The 19228-nt window shown below is 40.3% G+C and overlaps 1 protein-coding gene across 4 annotated transcripts in view; it reads right to left on the bottom strand.

Moving 5' to 3' along the window:
• LOC133556431 (ceramide transfer protein-like) overlaps positions 1-19228 on the bottom strand; it is a 55530-nt gene that overhangs the window by 26519 nt on the left and 9783 nt on the right. For 3 of the 4 annotated variants that reach the window (XM_061906343.1, XM_061906342.1, XM_061906344.1), the window contains exons 3-5: positions 18833-18949; positions 6815-6922; positions 6597-6735 (exon numbers count right to left, since the gene is read on the bottom strand). In XM_061906343.1, the coding sequence (XP_061762327.1) occupies positions 6597-6735; positions 6815-6922; positions 18833-18949 (364 nt within the window). Of the gene's footprint in view, positions 1-6596; positions 6736-6814; positions 6923-11561; positions 11649-18832; positions 18950-19228 lie in introns of those variants that run through there. The other variant, XM_061906345.1, reaches the window with a different exon arrangement.

The following is a 19228-nucleotide window of genomic DNA, read 5'->3' as shown; positions in this document are numbered from 1 at the left end:
AGGAGGAAAAAGATTATACAGCCAAATGTTCTGTTTAACTTAAATCAGACGAACGAATGAGCAAAAATGCTGTCATGGTCACATAAGCGTAATACAAAAAAGACAACATCCAACCTAATTTTTCCATCTGGGGAGAAAAAAAGCACTTTAAGATGTTTAAGATCTATTTAGGTAAAATTTTTGCTTACAGAAATGAGTACATTTTTTTGTTTACTTATTTAGGGTAAAAAAAGTTATTTAACTTCCAGTTACAGTACAATGGTAAACAATTCTACAGTAATCAGAAATAAAAGTTGATATCCTTTTGTATGGTTACCTTAATTATTACATATTAGAATTACATTTTATTATAATCACTGTGTAGTTTTAATCAAATATTTATTTAAAGAGCGTGATGTTGACAAAAACTGTCTGTCTACATAAAGTCAAATATTTTTGAAAGCTTGTTGTTCTTATGTGAGGAACCTTTAGATAGGAATATGCAGTTTTATGCAATTTTATGTATAACAAATAAAATCGCAAATCGAATTGCTATCGCAAGAAAAAAAAAAAAATCCCAATTGGTTTTTTTGTCACAATCGTGCAGCCCTACTTTTCATCATGTTAAATATGGTTTTATGCCTTCAAAATAACTCTGAATTAGATCCAAAATATGTATCTAATTAGCTAACTAGCATGGGAATACTTCGGCGGCTACATCCAGCGGCCTGTGAAGCAGGGGAGTATAGTGGCAGCGGGGGCCGTCTAGGGAGCAGACGCCAGCGGTGTGATCGGAAACGCGGATGCCGAGCGGGGCTAAAAACAAAGCAGAAGGCATTAATCCCCACAGAACACCACTTCCCTCCATCCTGAAGACGGATTTAAATGGAAGATCAATGAATCAATCAATGTTTACTTATATAGCCCTAAATCACTAGTGTCTCAAAGGGCTGCACACACCACTACGACATCCTCGGTAGGCCCACATAAGGGCAAGGAAAACTCACACCCAGTGGGACATCGGTGACAATAATGACCCAGTGGGACGTCGGTGACAATGATGACTATGAGAACCTTGGAGAGGAGGTAAGCAATGGATGTCGAGCGGGTCTAACATGATACTGTGAAAGTTCAATCCATAATGGATCCAACACAGTCGCGAGAGTCCAGTCCAAAGCGGATCCAACACAGCAGTGAGAGTCCCGTTCACAGCGGAGCCAGCAGGAAACCATCCCAAGTGGAGGCGAATCAGCAGCGCAGAGATGTCCCCAGCCGATACACAGGCAAGCAGTACATGGCCACCGGATCGTACAGGACCCCCTCCACAAGGGAGAGTGGGACATAGGAGAAAAAGAAAAGAAACGGCAGATCAACTGGTCTAAAAAGGGAGTCTATTTAAAGGCTAGAGTATACAAATTAGTTTTAAGGTGAGACTTAAATGCTTCTACTGAGGTGGCATCTCGAACTGTTACCGGGAGGGCATTCCAGAGTACTGGAGCCCGAAATTAAAACGCTCTATAGCCCGCAGACTTTTTTTGGGCTTTGGGAATCACTAATAAGCCGGAGTCCTTTGAACGCAGATTTCTTGCCGGGACATATGGTACAAGATGCGAGACTACTGGTCTGGGTAAGGAGTCAGTTAAATTAGAACAAGTTTTTTCTGCTTTGATTGTTTCAGAGTTGGACATGTGTTCTACTGAAGTGGCAAACTATGATGCGTTCAGTTTATCAAAGCAACAAACAAACAATCGGAAAATTTCCGTCGTATCAATTCCTAGATATGGTCGTAATTATACTAAATGCACTGGGCATAATAAACACAACATTATTAATATTGCTACTACGGATAGTTTGACCAAAAATTCCCTAAAACAGCCCACTACCTATAATATAGGTTTTTTTAAACATAAGATCATTGTCTCCCAAAACTTTGTTAATTAATGATATCATCAGAGACAACAATCTTAACGTCATCGGTCTCAGCGAAACCTGGCTTAAACCAAACAACTTTTTTGCGCTAAATGAGGCATGTCCTCCTAACTTTACACATGCGCATATTGCCCGTCCCCTTAAGGGGGGAAGGGGGGGTTGCACTAATATACAACGAAAACTTTAACCTTAGTCCTAACATAAATAATAAATATAAATTGTTTGAGGTGCTTACTATGAGGTCTGTCACACCGCTGCCTCTACACCTGGCTGTTATCTACCGCCCCCCAGGGCCCTATTCGGACTTTATCAATGAATTCTCAGAGTTCATTGCTGATCTAGTGACGCACGCCGATAATATAATCATAATGGGGGACTTTAATATCCGTATGAATACCCCATCGGACCCACCGTGCGTAGCGCTCCAGACTATAATTGATAGCTGTGATCTTACACAAATAATAAATGAACCCACGCATCGCAACGGTAATACGATAGACCTAGTGTTTGTCAGGGGTATCACCATTTCCAAAGTTACGATACTCCCGTATACTAAAGTATTGTCCGATCATTACCTTATAAAATTCGAGGTTCAGACGCATGTTCGTTAAACTAATAATAATAATAATAACTGCTATAGCAGCCGCAACATTAATACGGCCACAACGACAACTCTTGCTGACCTACTGCCCTTGGTAATGGCACCATTCCCAAAGTATGTGGGCTCTATTGATAACCTCACTAACAACTTTAACAACGCCCTGCGCGAAACCATTGATAACATAGCACCGCTAAAGTTAAAAAAAGGCTCCAAAAAAGCATACCCCGTGGTTTACAGAAGAAACTAAAGCTCAGAAATTATTATGTAGAAAGCTGGAACGCAAATGGCGCACGACTAGACTTGAGGTGCACCATCAAGCATGGAGTGATAGTTTAATAACTTATAAACGCATGCTTACCTTAGCTAAAGCTAAATATTACTCAAATCTCATCCACCGTAATAAAAACGATCCTAAATTTTTGTTTAGTACGGTAGCATCGCTAACCCAACAAGGGACCCCTTCCAGTAGCTCCACCCACTCAGCTGATGACTTTATGCAATTCTTTAGTAAGAAAATTGAAGTCATTAGAAAGGAGATTAAAGACAATGCGTCCCAGCTACAACTGGGTTCTATTAACACTGATACGATTGTATATACGGCGGATACTGCCCTCCAAAATAGTTTCTCTCGTTTTGAGGAAATAACATTAGAGGAATTGTTACAACGTGTAAATGGAATAAAACAAACAACATGTTTACTTGACCCTCTTCCTGGGAAACTGATCAAGGAGCTCTTTGTATTATTAGGTCCATCAGTGCTAAATATTATAAACTTATCACTTTCTTCGGGCACTGTTCCCCTAGCATTCAAAAAAGCGGTTATTCATCCTCTTCTTAAAAGACCTAACCTCGATCCTGACCTCATGGTAAACTACCGACCGGTGTCTCACCTTCCCTTTATTTCAAAAATCGTCGAAAAAATTGGTGCGGAGCAGTTAAATGAATACTTAGCGTCTAACAATCTATGTGAAACCTTTCAATCCGGTTTCAGGGCAAATCACTCTACGGAGACAGCCCTCGCAAAAATGTCTAATGATCTATTGCTAACGATGGATTCTGATGCGTCATCTATGTTGCTGCTCCTCGATCTTAGCGCTGCTTTCGATACCGTCGATCATATGTTATTAGAACGTATCAAAACACGAATTGGTATGTCAGACTTAGCCCTGTCTTGGTTTAACTCTTATCTTACTGATAGGATGCAGTGCGTCTCCCATAACAATGTGACCTCGGACTACGTTAAGGTAACATGTGGAGTTCCCCAGGGCTCGGTCCTTGGCCCTGCACTCTTCAGCATCTACATGCTGCCGCTAGGTGACATCATACGCAAATACGGTGTTAGCTTTCACTGTTATGCTGATGACACCCAACTCTACATGCCCCTAAAGCTGACCAACACGCCGGATTGTAGTCTGTTAGAAGCGTGTCTTAATGAAATTAAACAATGGATGTCCGCTAACTTTTTGCAACTCAACGCCAAAAAAACAGAAATGCTGATTATCGGTCCTGCTAGACACCGACGTCTTTTTAATAATACAACTCTAACATTTGACAACCAAACAATTAAACAAGGTGACACGGTAAAGAATCTGGGTATTATCACTGACCCAACTCTCTCCTTTGAGTCACACATTAAAAGCGTTACTAAAACGGCCTTCTTTCATCTCCGTAATATCGCTAAAATTCGCTCCATTCTGTCCACTAAAGACGCTGAGATCATTATCCATGCGTTTGTTACGTCTCGCCTCGACTACTGTAACGTATTATTTTCGGGTCTCCCCATTTCTAGCATTAAAAAATTACAGTTGGTACAAAATGCGGCTGTTAGACTTTTGACAAGAACAAGAAAGTTTGATCACATTACGCCTGTACTGGCTCACCTGCACTGGCATCCTGTGCACTTAAGATGTGACTTTAAGGTTTTACTACTTACGTATAAAATACTACACGGTCTAGCTCCATCCTATCTTGCCGATTGTATTGTACCATATGTCCCGGCAAGAAATCTGCGTTCAAAGGACTCCGGCTTATTAGTGATTCCCAAAGCCCCAAAAAAAGTCTGCGGGCTATAGAGCGTTTTCATTTCGGGCTCCAGTACTCTGGAATGCCCTCCCGGTAACAGTTCGAGACGCCACCTCAGTAGAAGCATTTAAGTCTCACCTTAAAACTCATTTGTATACTCTAGCCTTTAAATAGACTCCCTTTTTAGACCAGTTGATCTGCCGTTTCTTTTCTTTTTCTCCTATGTCCCACTCTCCCTTGTGGAGGGGGTCCGGTCCGATCCGGTGGCCATGTACTGCTTGCCTGTGTATCGGTTGGGGACATCTCTGCGCTGCTGATCCGCCTCCGCTTGGGATGGTTTCCTGCTGGCTTCGCTGTGAACGTGACTCTCGCTGCTGTGTTGGATCCGCTTTGGACTGGACTCTCGCGACTGTGTGGATCCATTATGGATTGAACTTTCACAGTATCATGTTAGACCCGCTCGACATCCATTGCTTTCCTCCTCTCCAAAGTTCTCATAGTCATCATTGTCAGAGACGTCCCACTGGGTCATCATAATTGTCACCGACGTCCCACTGGGTGTGAGTTTTCCTTGCCCTTATGTGGGCCTACCGAGGATGTTGTAGTGGTTTCTGTTGTGGTTTGTGCAGCCCTTTGAGACACTGGTGATTTAGGGCTATATAAGTAAACATTGATTGATTGATTGAAGTTTGAGTCAAAATATAAAACTCTGTTTTGGGCCTCAATTTAGGCCAGCATCCACTTCAGTGGACACTTGTATTTTGCATAATAGGGCTTTTTTCCCTAGAAACGTGTAACTCAGACAAAAGACATAGGCCTCAAAAACATGAAGAAAATAAGAATGACAGTAAAGCCCCCCACCCCCCGGTCCTTAGTTTTCGGTATATGTGGCCCCTAGAACAATTTTGTTGAATAGCCCTGCGTTAGAGAATACAATCCTATTAGTATAGTGCATTGAAGGTCTACTGAAATTTGATGTTCTTATTTAAACGGGGATAGCAGGTCCATTCTATGTCATACTTGATCATTTCGCGATATTGCCATATTTTTACTGAATGGATTTAGTAGAGAACATCCACGATAAAGTTTGCAACTTTCGGTGCTAAGACAAAAGCCCTGCCTCTACCGGAAGTCGCAGACGATGACGTCACATGTTGGTGGCTCCTCACATATTCACATTGTTTATACTGGGCGCCTCCGACAAAAAGTGCTATTCAGACCGAGAAAATGACAATTTCCCCATTAATTTGAGCGAGGATGAAAGATTCATGTTTGAGGATATTGATAGCGACGGACCAGAAAAAAAAAATAAATAAAAAAAAAAATTAAACGCGATTGCATTGGGATGGATTCCGATGTTTTTAGACACATTTATAGTAGGATAATTCTGGGAAATCCCTTATCTTTCTATTGTGTTGCTAGTGTTTTAGTGAGTTAAATATTACCTGATAGTCGGAGGTGTACGTCCACGGGTGTCTTGACGCGCAGTGTCTCAGGGGAGTCGAAGGCAGCTATGGACGGGGCAAGCTCAGCTTTTCTCCGGTAAGAAGCGACTTTTTAACCACAATTTTCTCACCGAAACCTGCTGGTTGACATTCCGTCGTGTTTCATGTTCTCTTGACCGCGCTCTGACCCATAGTAAAGTTTCACCTCCAGGAATTTTAAACAAGGAATCACTGTGTGTTTGTGTGGCTAAAGGCTAAAGCTTCCCAACTCCATCTTGCTACTTTGACTTCTCCAATATTAATTGAACAAATTGCAAAATATTCAGCAACACAGATGTCCAAAATACTGTATAATTATGCCGTTAAAGCAGACGACATTTAGCTGTGTGTGTGCGTAGCGCTCATACTTCCTAAAAACCCGTGACGTCTTGCGTACACGTCATCATTACACAACGTTTTCAAGACGAAACTCCCGGGAAATTTAAAATTACAATTTAGTAAACTAAAAAGGCCGTATTGGCATGTGTTGCAATGTTAATATTTCATCATTGATATATAAACTATCAGACTGCGTGGTGGGTAGTAGTGGGTTTCAGTAGGCCTTTAATAGGAAAGATTACCTCGATCCCTCTGAAATTCATCTTTGGAGACACCGTCAGCACAGGAGTCAAAATATTTCTGCAGCGTGTCCACTTGTCTGCAAAGAATGTCCCGAAAGGTCTCCATCTCTGCTAGCTTCTCACATAGCCTGTGACCCTTCTAAATCGGAAGAAATGCCATTTTAGGATTCAGAACATCAGATAGTTAACTGCATTTGTCCGGAGGAGTGTGCACTTACCTTGAAGGAAGATGTAGACGTGGCGGACAAGGCACTGGCTGCTGAGGTAAGAGACAACATGGAACCATGACGCCTCAGACTAGATTCGGACCCATACCCGGACTCCGCCTGCAGAATGAGAGACAACAAGGAGGCAAGGCAGAATAAAAATTAAGCAAGACAAGTGGGGAAAGAAGAGTACCAGAGACAGAGGAAAAATACTGGAGACATTAAGTGACGTGCTTCCAAAGTCTGAAGCTGGCACAAAGCAGACAGAGAGGGGGTAGAACAGTTCTCGCAGTCAGCAGCACTGAGTAATGCTGAGCTGGAAAAGAGCAGAACCTCCACCTACACAGCCAAACACTGGAGAAACAATGGGACCGATAAACAGACAACTGCTACCAGACATAAAGCCCACTCTGTCTAAATGACGACATTCCTCCTCTTAGCATCCAAGACAAAAAAAAGACATAAGTAGGAAATAAGTCACATAAACATAAAAAATATTGAAATTCATCAACTCTGCTAAAATACAAAAATGTGTTAAAAAAAGTGGCGTATATGCGACAATATGCCAAGGATGCCTACTCATCCCACATTTGCATTTTTGCTCTCATTGAGGGCAATAACATACAGAAAGCTAAGACGTGATGCAATTCAACTGGAAAAGGTTGCACTGGTTGTGGTGCAGTGACAGCAAGTAAGTAACGCAGCAAAGAAAATTAAATGTTTTTTACTGGTTTGTTGCCATAGTGATCTTTTCACTTATTTGCACATATTGCTGGTCAAGCAGCAAAAACTATTTTAAGTTTTGAGTTCATCTCACAGTGGTTGTGCATTTTTGTTTTTAATTCCAGTCAATATCATTGATTTGGACAGTTATAAGGGAAACTACCCCTGATTATCTAAAACATGCCCTGCAAATTGCTGAAACAAAAGATTGATTCTAAATAAAAAGGTACCGATTCTGTGTACCCATAAATCTAATAATTGGACTCAAAGGTAACCATTACCCCTTTTCCCCTGTACAGTACCAGCTCGGCCCAGCTGTAATCTACTACAAGGTTTTGAAATACAATGTACAAATAATTAGCACGGGCTTCCACGAACGTATTACTCAGAAAAAAACAGTGCTAATAGTTGAGGATCTCCATTCCTACTTCCTTGAATTTGGCTGTTGGCCATGGAAATGAAACATTTTATTCAACAGGAGGCTGAGGGAATGAAGAAAAGGGATCACTACAGAGCAGTTGGCACCGCAGCATGTAATTCTTCAATCAATCAATAAAATTGTATTTTTGTAGCACCTAATCACGAGTGCCTCAAAGGGCCTCAAACTCCAACTCACAACGGCATCCCCCAAACTTAACCCACAAGGGAAAACTTACAAGACCCTAACTGGGGAAAAACAAGAAACCTTTAAAAGGGATCGGAGATGCAGAAATTATGTCCTATACATATATGTTTTTGAGCCAGGCTTCACAGGTACTATTGAGCTTTAAAGTCTGAATTTGTGTATAGAGTTATCAACCAGTTTGGGTTCCTAGTCAGAGAACACAAAGTCATAAGATCTACTCATACACTTTAACAGTGGACTTTGAAGTGTACACAACAACATGGTGCATTACTTTAGGTTGTACAAACTCAGGAATGGAATCAATGCAATGTCTGCATCTTGTATGGATATAAAGTGACTACGGTTGTCAAAAATTCGATACTTTAATACCAAGTTGATACCAACATGCAAAAAATACATTGATACCTTCTTTTTTCAGTATTGTTCGTATTGAATACTGTACAACACGTTTTCTTATAGCTTGCTATCGTTAAAAAAATTCAGTGTTTCCCATTTATTTATTTATTTTTGGAAGTATGTCACTAATGCTGTTTTGACCCTTTTGATTTTCTAATGCTCATACCCAAACTGTAATGGAAGTGTGGCATAAGTAGTCATACCCAAACTGTAATGGAAGTGTGGCAGTGTAGTATAGGAGAATAAGACTGTCCTTTAGCGATTTTCAGCTATTGATTAGCCATCTACCAATCGGCGCTCTAGTTGTCATCCAGCCATAGGTGTAGTAGGTTTCTGCTAGCGACTAGCGCTGTAGTTGCCAGCTAAAGATTAGTGCTTTAGTTGTCAGGTAGCAATTGGTGCTCTAACTGCCAGCTAGCAATTGGCGCCCTACTTGCCAGCTAGTGATTAATGCGTTAGTTGCCAGCTAGCGATTAGCACGCTAGTTGCCAGTTCAAGGCTGTACAATGAGAGCAATTTACTCGCATTTGCAACTAAGTCATGAGAGTATTAAAAAAAGAGAAAAAGGAGCACACGTCAAATACAAATTTTTAACCCTTTAACTTGCATTTTGTTCCAAAAATGTATCCATCCAAAGTTGATCAAACTAGAGTAAAATGTTTGCCCAACTGTATAGCATGTTCAAAATAAACTTAAACCATAACCAAATGGGACAAGTGATTGATGCGGAAGCGTCACTGATCATCCTGTGTGTGTCTCCCCTCCTCCATGCACAAAGAGTGGCAGGGCTGTAGCTCAAACACGAATGAAATGTCTTAAAACCTAATTTATTAATTTACAAAGTAAAATCCAAACACCATGTGGAAATCAGCATGTACTATAAGTGGGAGTCTTGCGTATGATTTTACTAAGACTGTGTAGTAAGGTACTGCAGAATGCCTCATTGAAATGAGGATTTTGCATTGGCTATACATGCTGTGGCGTTTTGCTATGTTTTAAAAAAAGCAGGAGGCAGCTACCACTTTTTATGGGCATTTCAGAAGCAGTTGTGCAGTGCATCTATATTGACACCATTTTGTTTCTGCTGAAGTTGCATGTGGGGAGGCTACACTTACGCCGCTCAATGTGCAGGTAGTTGTTTTCCATATAAGAAATATTTTAATTATATTCTTTGTGAAAAAAGCAAACATCCTTAATAAAATATTTAGGGACACCAAAGCGTATCAATTGAATTTGTTTTAATCAGCCCATTAAGTCTTCTAGCCGCTCTAAAATTATACAATCATGTAGCTGAATTGACGATATGTCTAATCTTTTTCATTTGTACGGTCCTAAATGTTGACACACACGTAGGACGGACGATTCTCATCCGTCCGTCGTCTGTCTATGCAGCACAAACACTGATTTTGCAGCCATGTGTTGAACTGCCAGAGAGTAAATCCTTCTGAAACGTGCTAAATAAAATGAAACATAGCACTCCCAAAACGGTGATGCATGTTGATTATCCCCATTGCGTGTGCTAGATAATATTTGCATCTTTTCCTCCCTTATTGGGGCCGTTTTCATGATCAGAATATATTTTGCATATTAATGAAGACAGAGAAGCGAAACAAATTGCACACATTATTCTGCTCACGTAATGGATGCAATCCACTTTGCACACATTTAGTAGATCAGCTCTGCATGTGCTATCAGGTTTGCACGTTTCAGTACATTCAAACCTTATATGACATCTTTTAATTTTTTTTATGTGCATCTACACATTAAACCAACATTTAAAAAAAAAATGGTTTCAATAAAACAACTCAACACTTGTTTGGGTTTAACTTTGTCCAACCTCACTTTACAGAAAAATTATCGCAATATACTGTATAGCCTATATCGATATTGAGCCCAACTATAATTGTATAGTTTTGGTCCATATCGCCCGGGCCTTCTTAGTGTTAACAACAGTGCTACAAACTTTACAGCTGTTGCCTGTGCTGAATTGAGGATTGCAATAGGCCTTATGATGGCTTTGTGTTTTTATATGTAGGAATGCACATGCATGCGTACGTTGCTTGAGTGTTAATTACTTTTTTGATATTAAAGACATTCCATATTGCACCTAACTTTTTCCCGTGCCTCCCTTCCCCCCCATTTAGTAGCATTGGTGCATCAAATCGCTAGCCCTCCAGCTATCGATTTGCACACTACTTGCCAGTTAGCATAAACAGCACAATACTGTTTGGAATTTCATTATTATCGCACAATAACAAGGTAACTTTAGGGACTACTTTAATGTAAAATGCAATCATAATTGCATACAAGATTTATAAGTAGGGAGTCCTTTGCCTTCTTTCCATCAATTTATGGGTCCTTGGTCTAGAAAAACAGCTTCACGGTGGCAGAGGGGTTAGTGCGTCTGCCTCAAAATACAAAGGTCCTGAGTAGTCCTGGGTTCAATCCCGGGCTTGGGATCTTTCTGTGTAGAGTTTGCATGTCCTCCCCGTGAATGCGTGCGTCCCCTCCGGGTACTCCGGCTTCCTCCCACCTCCAAAGACATGCACCTGGGGATAGGTTGATTGGTGAGACTAAAAAATGGCCCTAGTGTGTGAATGTGAATGTTGTCTCTCTCTCTGTGTTGGCCCTGCGATGAAGTGGCGACTTGTCCAGGGTGTACCACGCCTTCTGCCCGATTGTAGCTGAGATAAGCACCGGCGCCCCCCGCGATCCGAAAGGGAATAAGCGGTAGAAAATGGATGGATGGATGGACGGGCCTAGAAAACCCTTGAGTTAATGTACCTTTAAAGGTGCAATAATTCATTCTTGCAGTAGTCATTGCATGCAAAAGTCAAATTCAAGACAAATTGATCTTCAAGAATAGTTCCAGAGCGAGTATCGCTGACATTTTAAACATGCATGTACTGATATTGATAACTTTAGGAATAAGGGCGAACAAGACATGCGGAAAATTGGCACAAGAGTACTATGATGTGTGTTATCAGGCAGCATGCCAGCATGAAATGAGCCCACCATTCGACCATTCCAACAGCCAAAGCAGAGCAGGACACTGCTGCAGCCCCGGTGGTGTGCTGGCCCTAACATGGCCCAGGCGTTCCTACCCCCAAACACCACAGTGTGTTCTGACAGTTCAGACGCTCAAGTCCAGTACTCCAGTTTCCCCGGACACACCTCACTGGCACAAAAGCAGCTAGAGGAGGAGGCGGAGGAGAACAGCAGTAGAGACTCAGTGGAGCTTGTTAAGGAGAGAGAGCATCAAGATAGCAGAAAAAAAAGGGAGGAAAAAACATCCACTGGTTTGGAGCAGCAGCAGGAGACATAGAAAGATGAAATGGAGAATTCCTCAGAAGAGTGAAGCAGCCCAGCTTTCAGCCCGCGCACATCTACCACACAAGACCACACACCCGGATATGTGAAACCATTTCATCCCGCCCGTCTTTATGCGCAGCCTCCATCGCTGACCCAGTGAGCGTGCGAGTGCATGAGCGCGAGCCGGGGAGGGATTCCATTTGCAAGCATGTATGCAATACAGAGAGAGATCAGAGCCGTCTGGTGCTGTTTGGGTAATAAAATGTATCACACGGGTGGGCGATGGACGCAGCCTACAGTAAACTGTAGCAGATTTAGAGAGAGAGACAAGAGGGGGAGGTATGAAAGGGAAACATTTCCAAGATTCTTCTGCTTTACTTGTTTCACTTTTTTTGTCCGTGCTTGTTGGGATTATTCATTTAAGAATAAAGCAAAAGCAAAAAGCCTGAAGCAGTGATGACAAATTGCATGGAGGTCGCATAAAAAAATGTACTACTCTTCCACCCCTAAGAACACGACAAAATGGAACAGTCTTGCTGGTGCGATGGAGAGTTTTGTGTGTCCCTCTTGATTGCGGTTGCTGTGAAAAATGCATTAATCATTGAGGACCGCACTTGAAGTCGCTACATTTAGAGCAACTTTTCACACAACCAACACAAACACTCCCACTTATAAGGTCAACCTGGCTTTTCAAGTCTTTTGTTTAACACCAAACCACTTCATTTTGGCTTGTGTGCCTGTACACACATGCCTGTACATTAATGGTACTTCAACTTGGTGATTTGAGATAAGTTAACTTGCAAGCAAAAAATTGAGTTACAAGCATCCTCGCCATTAGTTGGCCTGGAAAATTTCACAGGGAAATAAAAATACATTAAACTCAACCAAAACATCCCGTCTTACGTGATAGCATTAGCTTTTCGCGAGACATCGACATTACTTTGTTTTTCCAACAACCGTGACAAGGAAAGCGAGTGTGAAGGAGAGTCTGGAAGAAAAGGATGATATTGTCTGGTGCTGTCGGTCTTGAACCCCAAGATGCAGAGATGGCAAGCGTAGCGCAGGAAAGCATGACTTTAATGTCAAAAAGGAAATAGTGCAACTCGTAAGTGCACATGCATGAAAATAGGAACCAGGAAACAGTCATCGAGCCCTGACTGGAGGGCGAGGGAGGCATAAATAGCAGCCTGATTGGCAACTGCAACCAGATGTGCCAGGCTGCCAATCAGGGACAGGTGAGAGGAACAAGCGCTCAGGGAGACATGCAGGAAGTGGAACTAAATGAAGGGCGCTGACAGGAAATAAACACAAACACAAAGGAAAACCCAAAGATAAAGATAACCAAACTGTCAGTAACAATTGTGACAGATATTCTTTGAATTAAAGACCTCATATTATGATGTTTTTTCTTACGTTAAAAAACACTTCTTTATAGTCTCCCTAACATGGCATGGTGGTGCTTTAGCCAAAATGTTGCATAGATTTAGTTTTTACAGACTATGTAATAAAAACGGCAAACCTGAGCAAAGCTCTTTAGGTAAAATTCTACCATAAATATAAATATCCACTGATCTTAACTAAGGGAAAATGCATCACTTAAGTCTCAAATTCCAAAAGGCTCGTTTGGAGTAAGTTTGGAAGAAGGCAAGATTGTTGTTTAAATATCTCCGCTGTTCCTCCAAATATCTAGGATATAGGGGGATCCCAAATACAGAACATAATAAGACACCTTTAGGGAAAGAAATCATTGAAAACAATACGAAGCACTCAATCGTATCACTTCTCGTCTGCGTCATACTGAATGCCATCCAAGAATGTTAAAATAATATCTAAACGACAGACTTTACCCATTAAAATATGGAAAAGCTGCTGATTGTGTGTTTGACAAAGAAGCAACTGGAAGGGTATACCGTAGAAGTCTGCTCGCCAAGGTAAATCCTGTACATTATTACACTACTTCATAAACATACTGTAGTCGTTAGTAGCAAATTTCAAATATACACCCTGACTATACTTTAGATTAAACTGTTGACATTCAAATAAAAGATTTTAAAAAATGTTCCTGGAGTACATTCTGACAGTAAAATTGCATTTGTGTCCAAATATTGGGGTCTTTTCTTTCGTTTGTCAAAGGCTGGCATTCAGACTGCAAAGTTGGATTTCCAGTCTGAATTTTTTTGTGAAATCCAATAATTTCAGTGACCGTTCACATCACAAAAATATGCCATTTAGGGTTAGGGTAAGAGGGTTAGGTTAATGTGAATGCAATCTGACCCGCATGCTAACATGACGTCATGTCGCATGCACTGCAGTGTTTGCAGAAGTAAACATGGCCTCCTCTGTAGTCTCAGTCCTGACACATTTGTGGCAATTTCAAGGATTTTGTGCAATCAAAGCCAACATTTTCTGTATGGAAATATTGTGCGTAGGAGAGGAGATAAGGAAGAAAGATACGTATTTTGGGGTTCGGAGTTTTACGAGATATTTTGCTTCAATGTCTGCTTGAAGAGCATGTATGTGGGCAAGTAGTCGGAGACAGGAGTCGTGGAACTTTTACGCGAGTTCTTACAACAATGTTTTCACCAGTTTTCTGCTCCGTCAACTATTTACTTTGTAACAGTCTATTTTGGCGAATCGCTGTTTGATGAAGTTCTGGTCAGATACATACCAAAGGTACCTAGGTCAGATATGACAAAAATTGGAATTGTACCGTTCACACTGATATGAAAAAATCCAATACAGGTCGCATATGTGCAAAAAAATCGGAATTGACCTGCAGTGTGAACAAGGCCTAATTTAAGCAAGCAAGTAATACCTTGGGATATATCACAATTAATCCAAATTCAAATGTGTGTGTCATCTGATTAAAGAAATAAATCACCTGACAGCACTAATCATGAGAATGGATGACTGTGTTGAATAGCAACGTGAATCATGATGCAGGTCTTTTTTTGCCCAGCTGGGGGCAGTAGAGACAGGCTCACCTATCAGCAGCCCTGCAGGTAATATTCCATTAGCGTGCTGAGGTTACTGCAGGGCACAGTCCAAACATAACCCTTAAAAACTCTCATACTGCCGCTAATGGACCAAAGACCTGCGGCCACTCACACTCAGCTGGCAGGACGAAACACCCGCATGAACCTCTGCCTCAGCACCATTTTTTTTAATATAACCTGCAAAGCTGGCTATCATTTCATACAAGTTAAGTAAGCCACCATACAACAATAATAAATCAAATATCTTCATAGTTAACTATTATTTACAAAGATCAATTCAAATTGTCTAACAATGTTTCCCCCTGAATCACTAAATTCAACACAGATTAAAGTGAACAAAACTTTTCACACAATCTACAGCATATATACACAACATTAACGTGGGAAGACTTTTAATAACTACAAGCTATCACTGCAGAATGAGCAGCTGCATAGATTCTCATGACTGGGGATACCCCCACCTTGCACACATTCATTCCTAACATTCCCAGGGGGAAATGAGAGACATAAAAAAGCATTTGTTGATGTGTGTCATTGCTCTGCCACACCCAGCTCAATGAATTAGTACAGCCAAGCTTGGTCATGAATAATAAGAAAAAATATGAATAATGCAAGTACAACATAGATTCAATATCATATTTGTGATGCTCTTGGGAGATGACTCATTATGACAGGAGAATATCTCCTCTGCTTCTTATCAAAGTTACTGAGATGCTGTTAAGCTAGTTCAAAAAATGGCTCTGTGGTATTAATTGCATTAGCTGGGCATTATTGCAACCAACGGTTGACAAATAATGATGGTAGTAATTTGCTAGGGTTGGGCAGAACACAAAAGAACACAGGAAAATCAGAGACAAAAACAGTATACTGTATTTTACAAAAACAGTATATTGTATTTTGCATCTGCTCTGACAAATTACACTATTTACAACCAACATGACAGATTTAAAGGAGACCTATGATGAGTTTCGTCTTCGTCTTTGCAGTTTTGGATGCCTCATTTCGCTGGGTTTGGTAACTAACTACGTCGTGACGTCACCGCTTGGTGGATATATATATACAGTATATATATATTTAGACCTTAAAAGTACCCTATTATGCAAAATTGGGATGCACAATAATGGGGATTTGAACTGTAACCAGGGATAACAATAACCATATATACACAAGATTTTGTAAGTAGAAATTCATTTAACAGTTCACCCATATATGCCCTAAATGTATACCCTCTACCAAAAATATACAAACCTAATTGTAGGGAATAGTATAATGCCAACTGATGATTCTTCATTTAATTAATTATATGAGTAAAAATAATCTTACTATTGTAATTCTGACCGATGCAATACGTAGTGCAGAAACAAGATGGAATATATTGATATTTACATGCAATTCAAACGTTCTGAATATGATTTCATAAAAAACACCAAAAAACAATCTGTCCAACATAGCATATACAAACCCCGTTTCCATATGAGTTTGGAAATTGTGTTAGATGTAAATATGAACGGAATACAATGATTTGCAAATCCTTTTCAACCCATATTCAATTGAATGCACTACAAAGACAAGATATTTGATGTTCAAACTCATAAACTTAGTTTTTTTTTGCAAATAATAATTAATTTAGAATTTCATGGCTACAACATGTGCCAAAGTAGTTGGGAAAGGGCATGTTCACCACTGTGTTACATCACCTTTTCTTTTAACAACACTCAATAAACGTTTGGGAACTGAGGAAAATAATTTTTGAAGCTTTGAAAGTGGAATTCTTTCTCATTCTTTTTTATGTAAAGCTTCAGTCGTTCAACAGTCCGGGGTCTCCGCTGTTGTATTTTACGCTTCATAATGCGCCGCACATTTTCAATGGGAGACAGGTCTTGACTGCAGGCGGGCCAGGAAAGTACCCACACTCTTTTTTACAAAGCCACGCTGTTGTAACACATGGCTTGGCATTGTTTTGCGGAAATAAACAGGGGCGTCCATGATAACGTTACTTGGATGACAACATATGTTGCTCCAAAACCTGTATGTACCTTTCAGAATTAATGGTGCCTTCACAGATGTGTAAGTTACCCATGCCTTTGGCACTAATACACCCCCATACCATCACAGATGCTGGCTTTTGAACTTTGCGCCTATAACAATCCGGATGGTTATTTTCCTCTTTGTTCCTGGGGACACCACGCCCACAGTTTTCAAATATAATCTGAAACGTGGACTTGTCAGACCACAGAACACTTTTCCACTTTGCATCAGTCCATCTTAGACGAGCTCTGGCCCAGCGAAGCTGGCTGCGTTTCTGGGTGTTGTTGATAAACGGGCTTTGCTTTGTAGAGTAGAGTTAACTTGCACTTACAGATGTAGTGACCAACTGTAGTTACTGACAGTGGTTTTATGAGGTGTTCCTGAGCCCATGTGGTGATATCCTTTACACACTGATGTCGGTTTTTGATGCAGTACCGCCTGAGGGATCAAAGGTCAGTAATATCATTGCTTACGTGCAGTAATATCGCCAGATTCTCTGAACCTTTGATGATTTTTACGGACCGTAGATGGTAAAATCCCTAAATTCCTTGCAATAGCTCGTTGAGAAATGTTGTTCTGAAACTGTTCGACAATTTGCTTACAAAGTGGTGACCCTCGCCCCATCCTTGTTTGGGAATTACTTAGCATTTCATGAAAGCTGCTTTTATACCCCAAAATAGCACCCACCTGTTCTCAATTAGCCTGCACATCTGTGGGATGTTCCATATAAGTGTTTGATGAGCATTCCTCAACTTTATTAGTATTTATTGCCACCTTTCCTAACTTCTTTGTCCCGTGTTGCTGGCATCAAATTCTAAAGTTAATCATTATTTGAAAAAAAAAGTTTGAACATCAAATATGTTGTTTTTGTAGCATATTCAACTGAATATGGGTTGAACATTATTTGCAAATCATTGTATTCCGTTTATATTTACATCTAACACAATTTCCCAACTAATACGGAAACGGGTTTTGTATAAATAAGCCAATGAAACTAAGCTAATTAGATTATGCAACAACACCAAAACAGGTGGAGTAACACGTCTTGTTAATTGACAAAAATTAAATAAATACATCAATATTTTTCCATGGCAGACATAAAATAGTGCAAAAAAAGTGCCTGCCCCTAGAAAGGCTACATTCAACTACAGAACATAAAGAAATCATGGTTCATATAGTAAAATGCATTTCTTCCCTACTAGGAAATCAGAAAAGGTAATTAACAGTTACCTGTGTCTCCAGATACACCATGAAGTTAAACATAAATGACTACTCATTTTGTTGTCAAGTTCTTTCCCCCTAAGGTCTTTCCTATCAAACATTTGCTTTCTCATCAGCCCTGTGGCTTTACATTTGCTGTGGTCACCGCTATTAACGCCATGTCTCAGCTTACAGCAGAGGCAACTTAACTACTGCTTTCATAAAAAAATTCTCAATGGTGAATTTTAAGGTGACTTATCAGATTTGTTGTGAAAATCTTCTTTTTCCATCCCAGTGGAATTTGTGCAGCACACAAATGTCTGCTTCTGAGACAGTAAAGAAAGCCTGTGCTGGTGACTCCTTTATATTTTTTTATTAGCGACACATTTTATCGGTTGATTTTTTTATTATTATTATTATTAATTGTCATAATTGCCTACTATCGGTCAAAAATTTTGTCTGCCAATATAATGGTGCGTCCTTAATGCAAAACCAACTCTTCTTACCTGTTGGTACCTGTTTTGTGTTTTTAATTGGCAATTGGAAAACTCCTCAACAACAGACAACTTGCAGACAGACTTGAAAAACAGCTCCAAATAATGACCGTGGAGCAATATTTACACTAAAGCATATCCAATACATAGTATCTATCTATACTACAAGGAAATGTTTCAAAACTGTAGAATGAAATCATCAACTGTCACCTTTGAAGAAAAGCAGAGAGTAATCAGGGTGCTCCCTTTTACTAACCTTGTGCAACTCAATGGACTCGATCCACTGGAGTCTGTGCTCAGGGTCTTCTGCTCGGAGGTACCAAACGCTGTCGTTGACACTGATGTCAAAACGACACTCGTCAAACTCATGGGGCTGCAGAGAGAGAGAGGAGTAGGGAAATAAATGTCAGAAACCCTTTTCTATAAGAACACGTATCTTGTGACAATAAACAATGTAAAATTTCAGCTTTTGTTGTCACTGAGGAGATTGCAAAAACATCTTCTTGCTATGATGCATCTGAAAGTTGTCTTTTATGACAATGGCTGCCTAGCCAAGACAGATTCAGGGCACATGTGGATCTCATTGCTTTAGATTTTACTACAAAATAAACAAGAATGTTAATTAAAGCCTGATGTCTTCTTCCAGTGGACA

Source organism: Nerophis ophidion, linkage group LG07 (genome assembly GCF_033978795.1).
Source record: "Nerophis ophidion isolate RoL-2023_Sa linkage group LG07, RoL_Noph_v1.0, whole genome shotgun sequence".
Classification (NCBI taxonomy): domain Eukaryota; kingdom Metazoa; phylum Chordata; class Actinopteri; order Syngnathiformes; family Syngnathidae; genus Nerophis; species Nerophis ophidion.
This window is presented reverse-complemented; position numbering and strand designations above follow the sequence as displayed.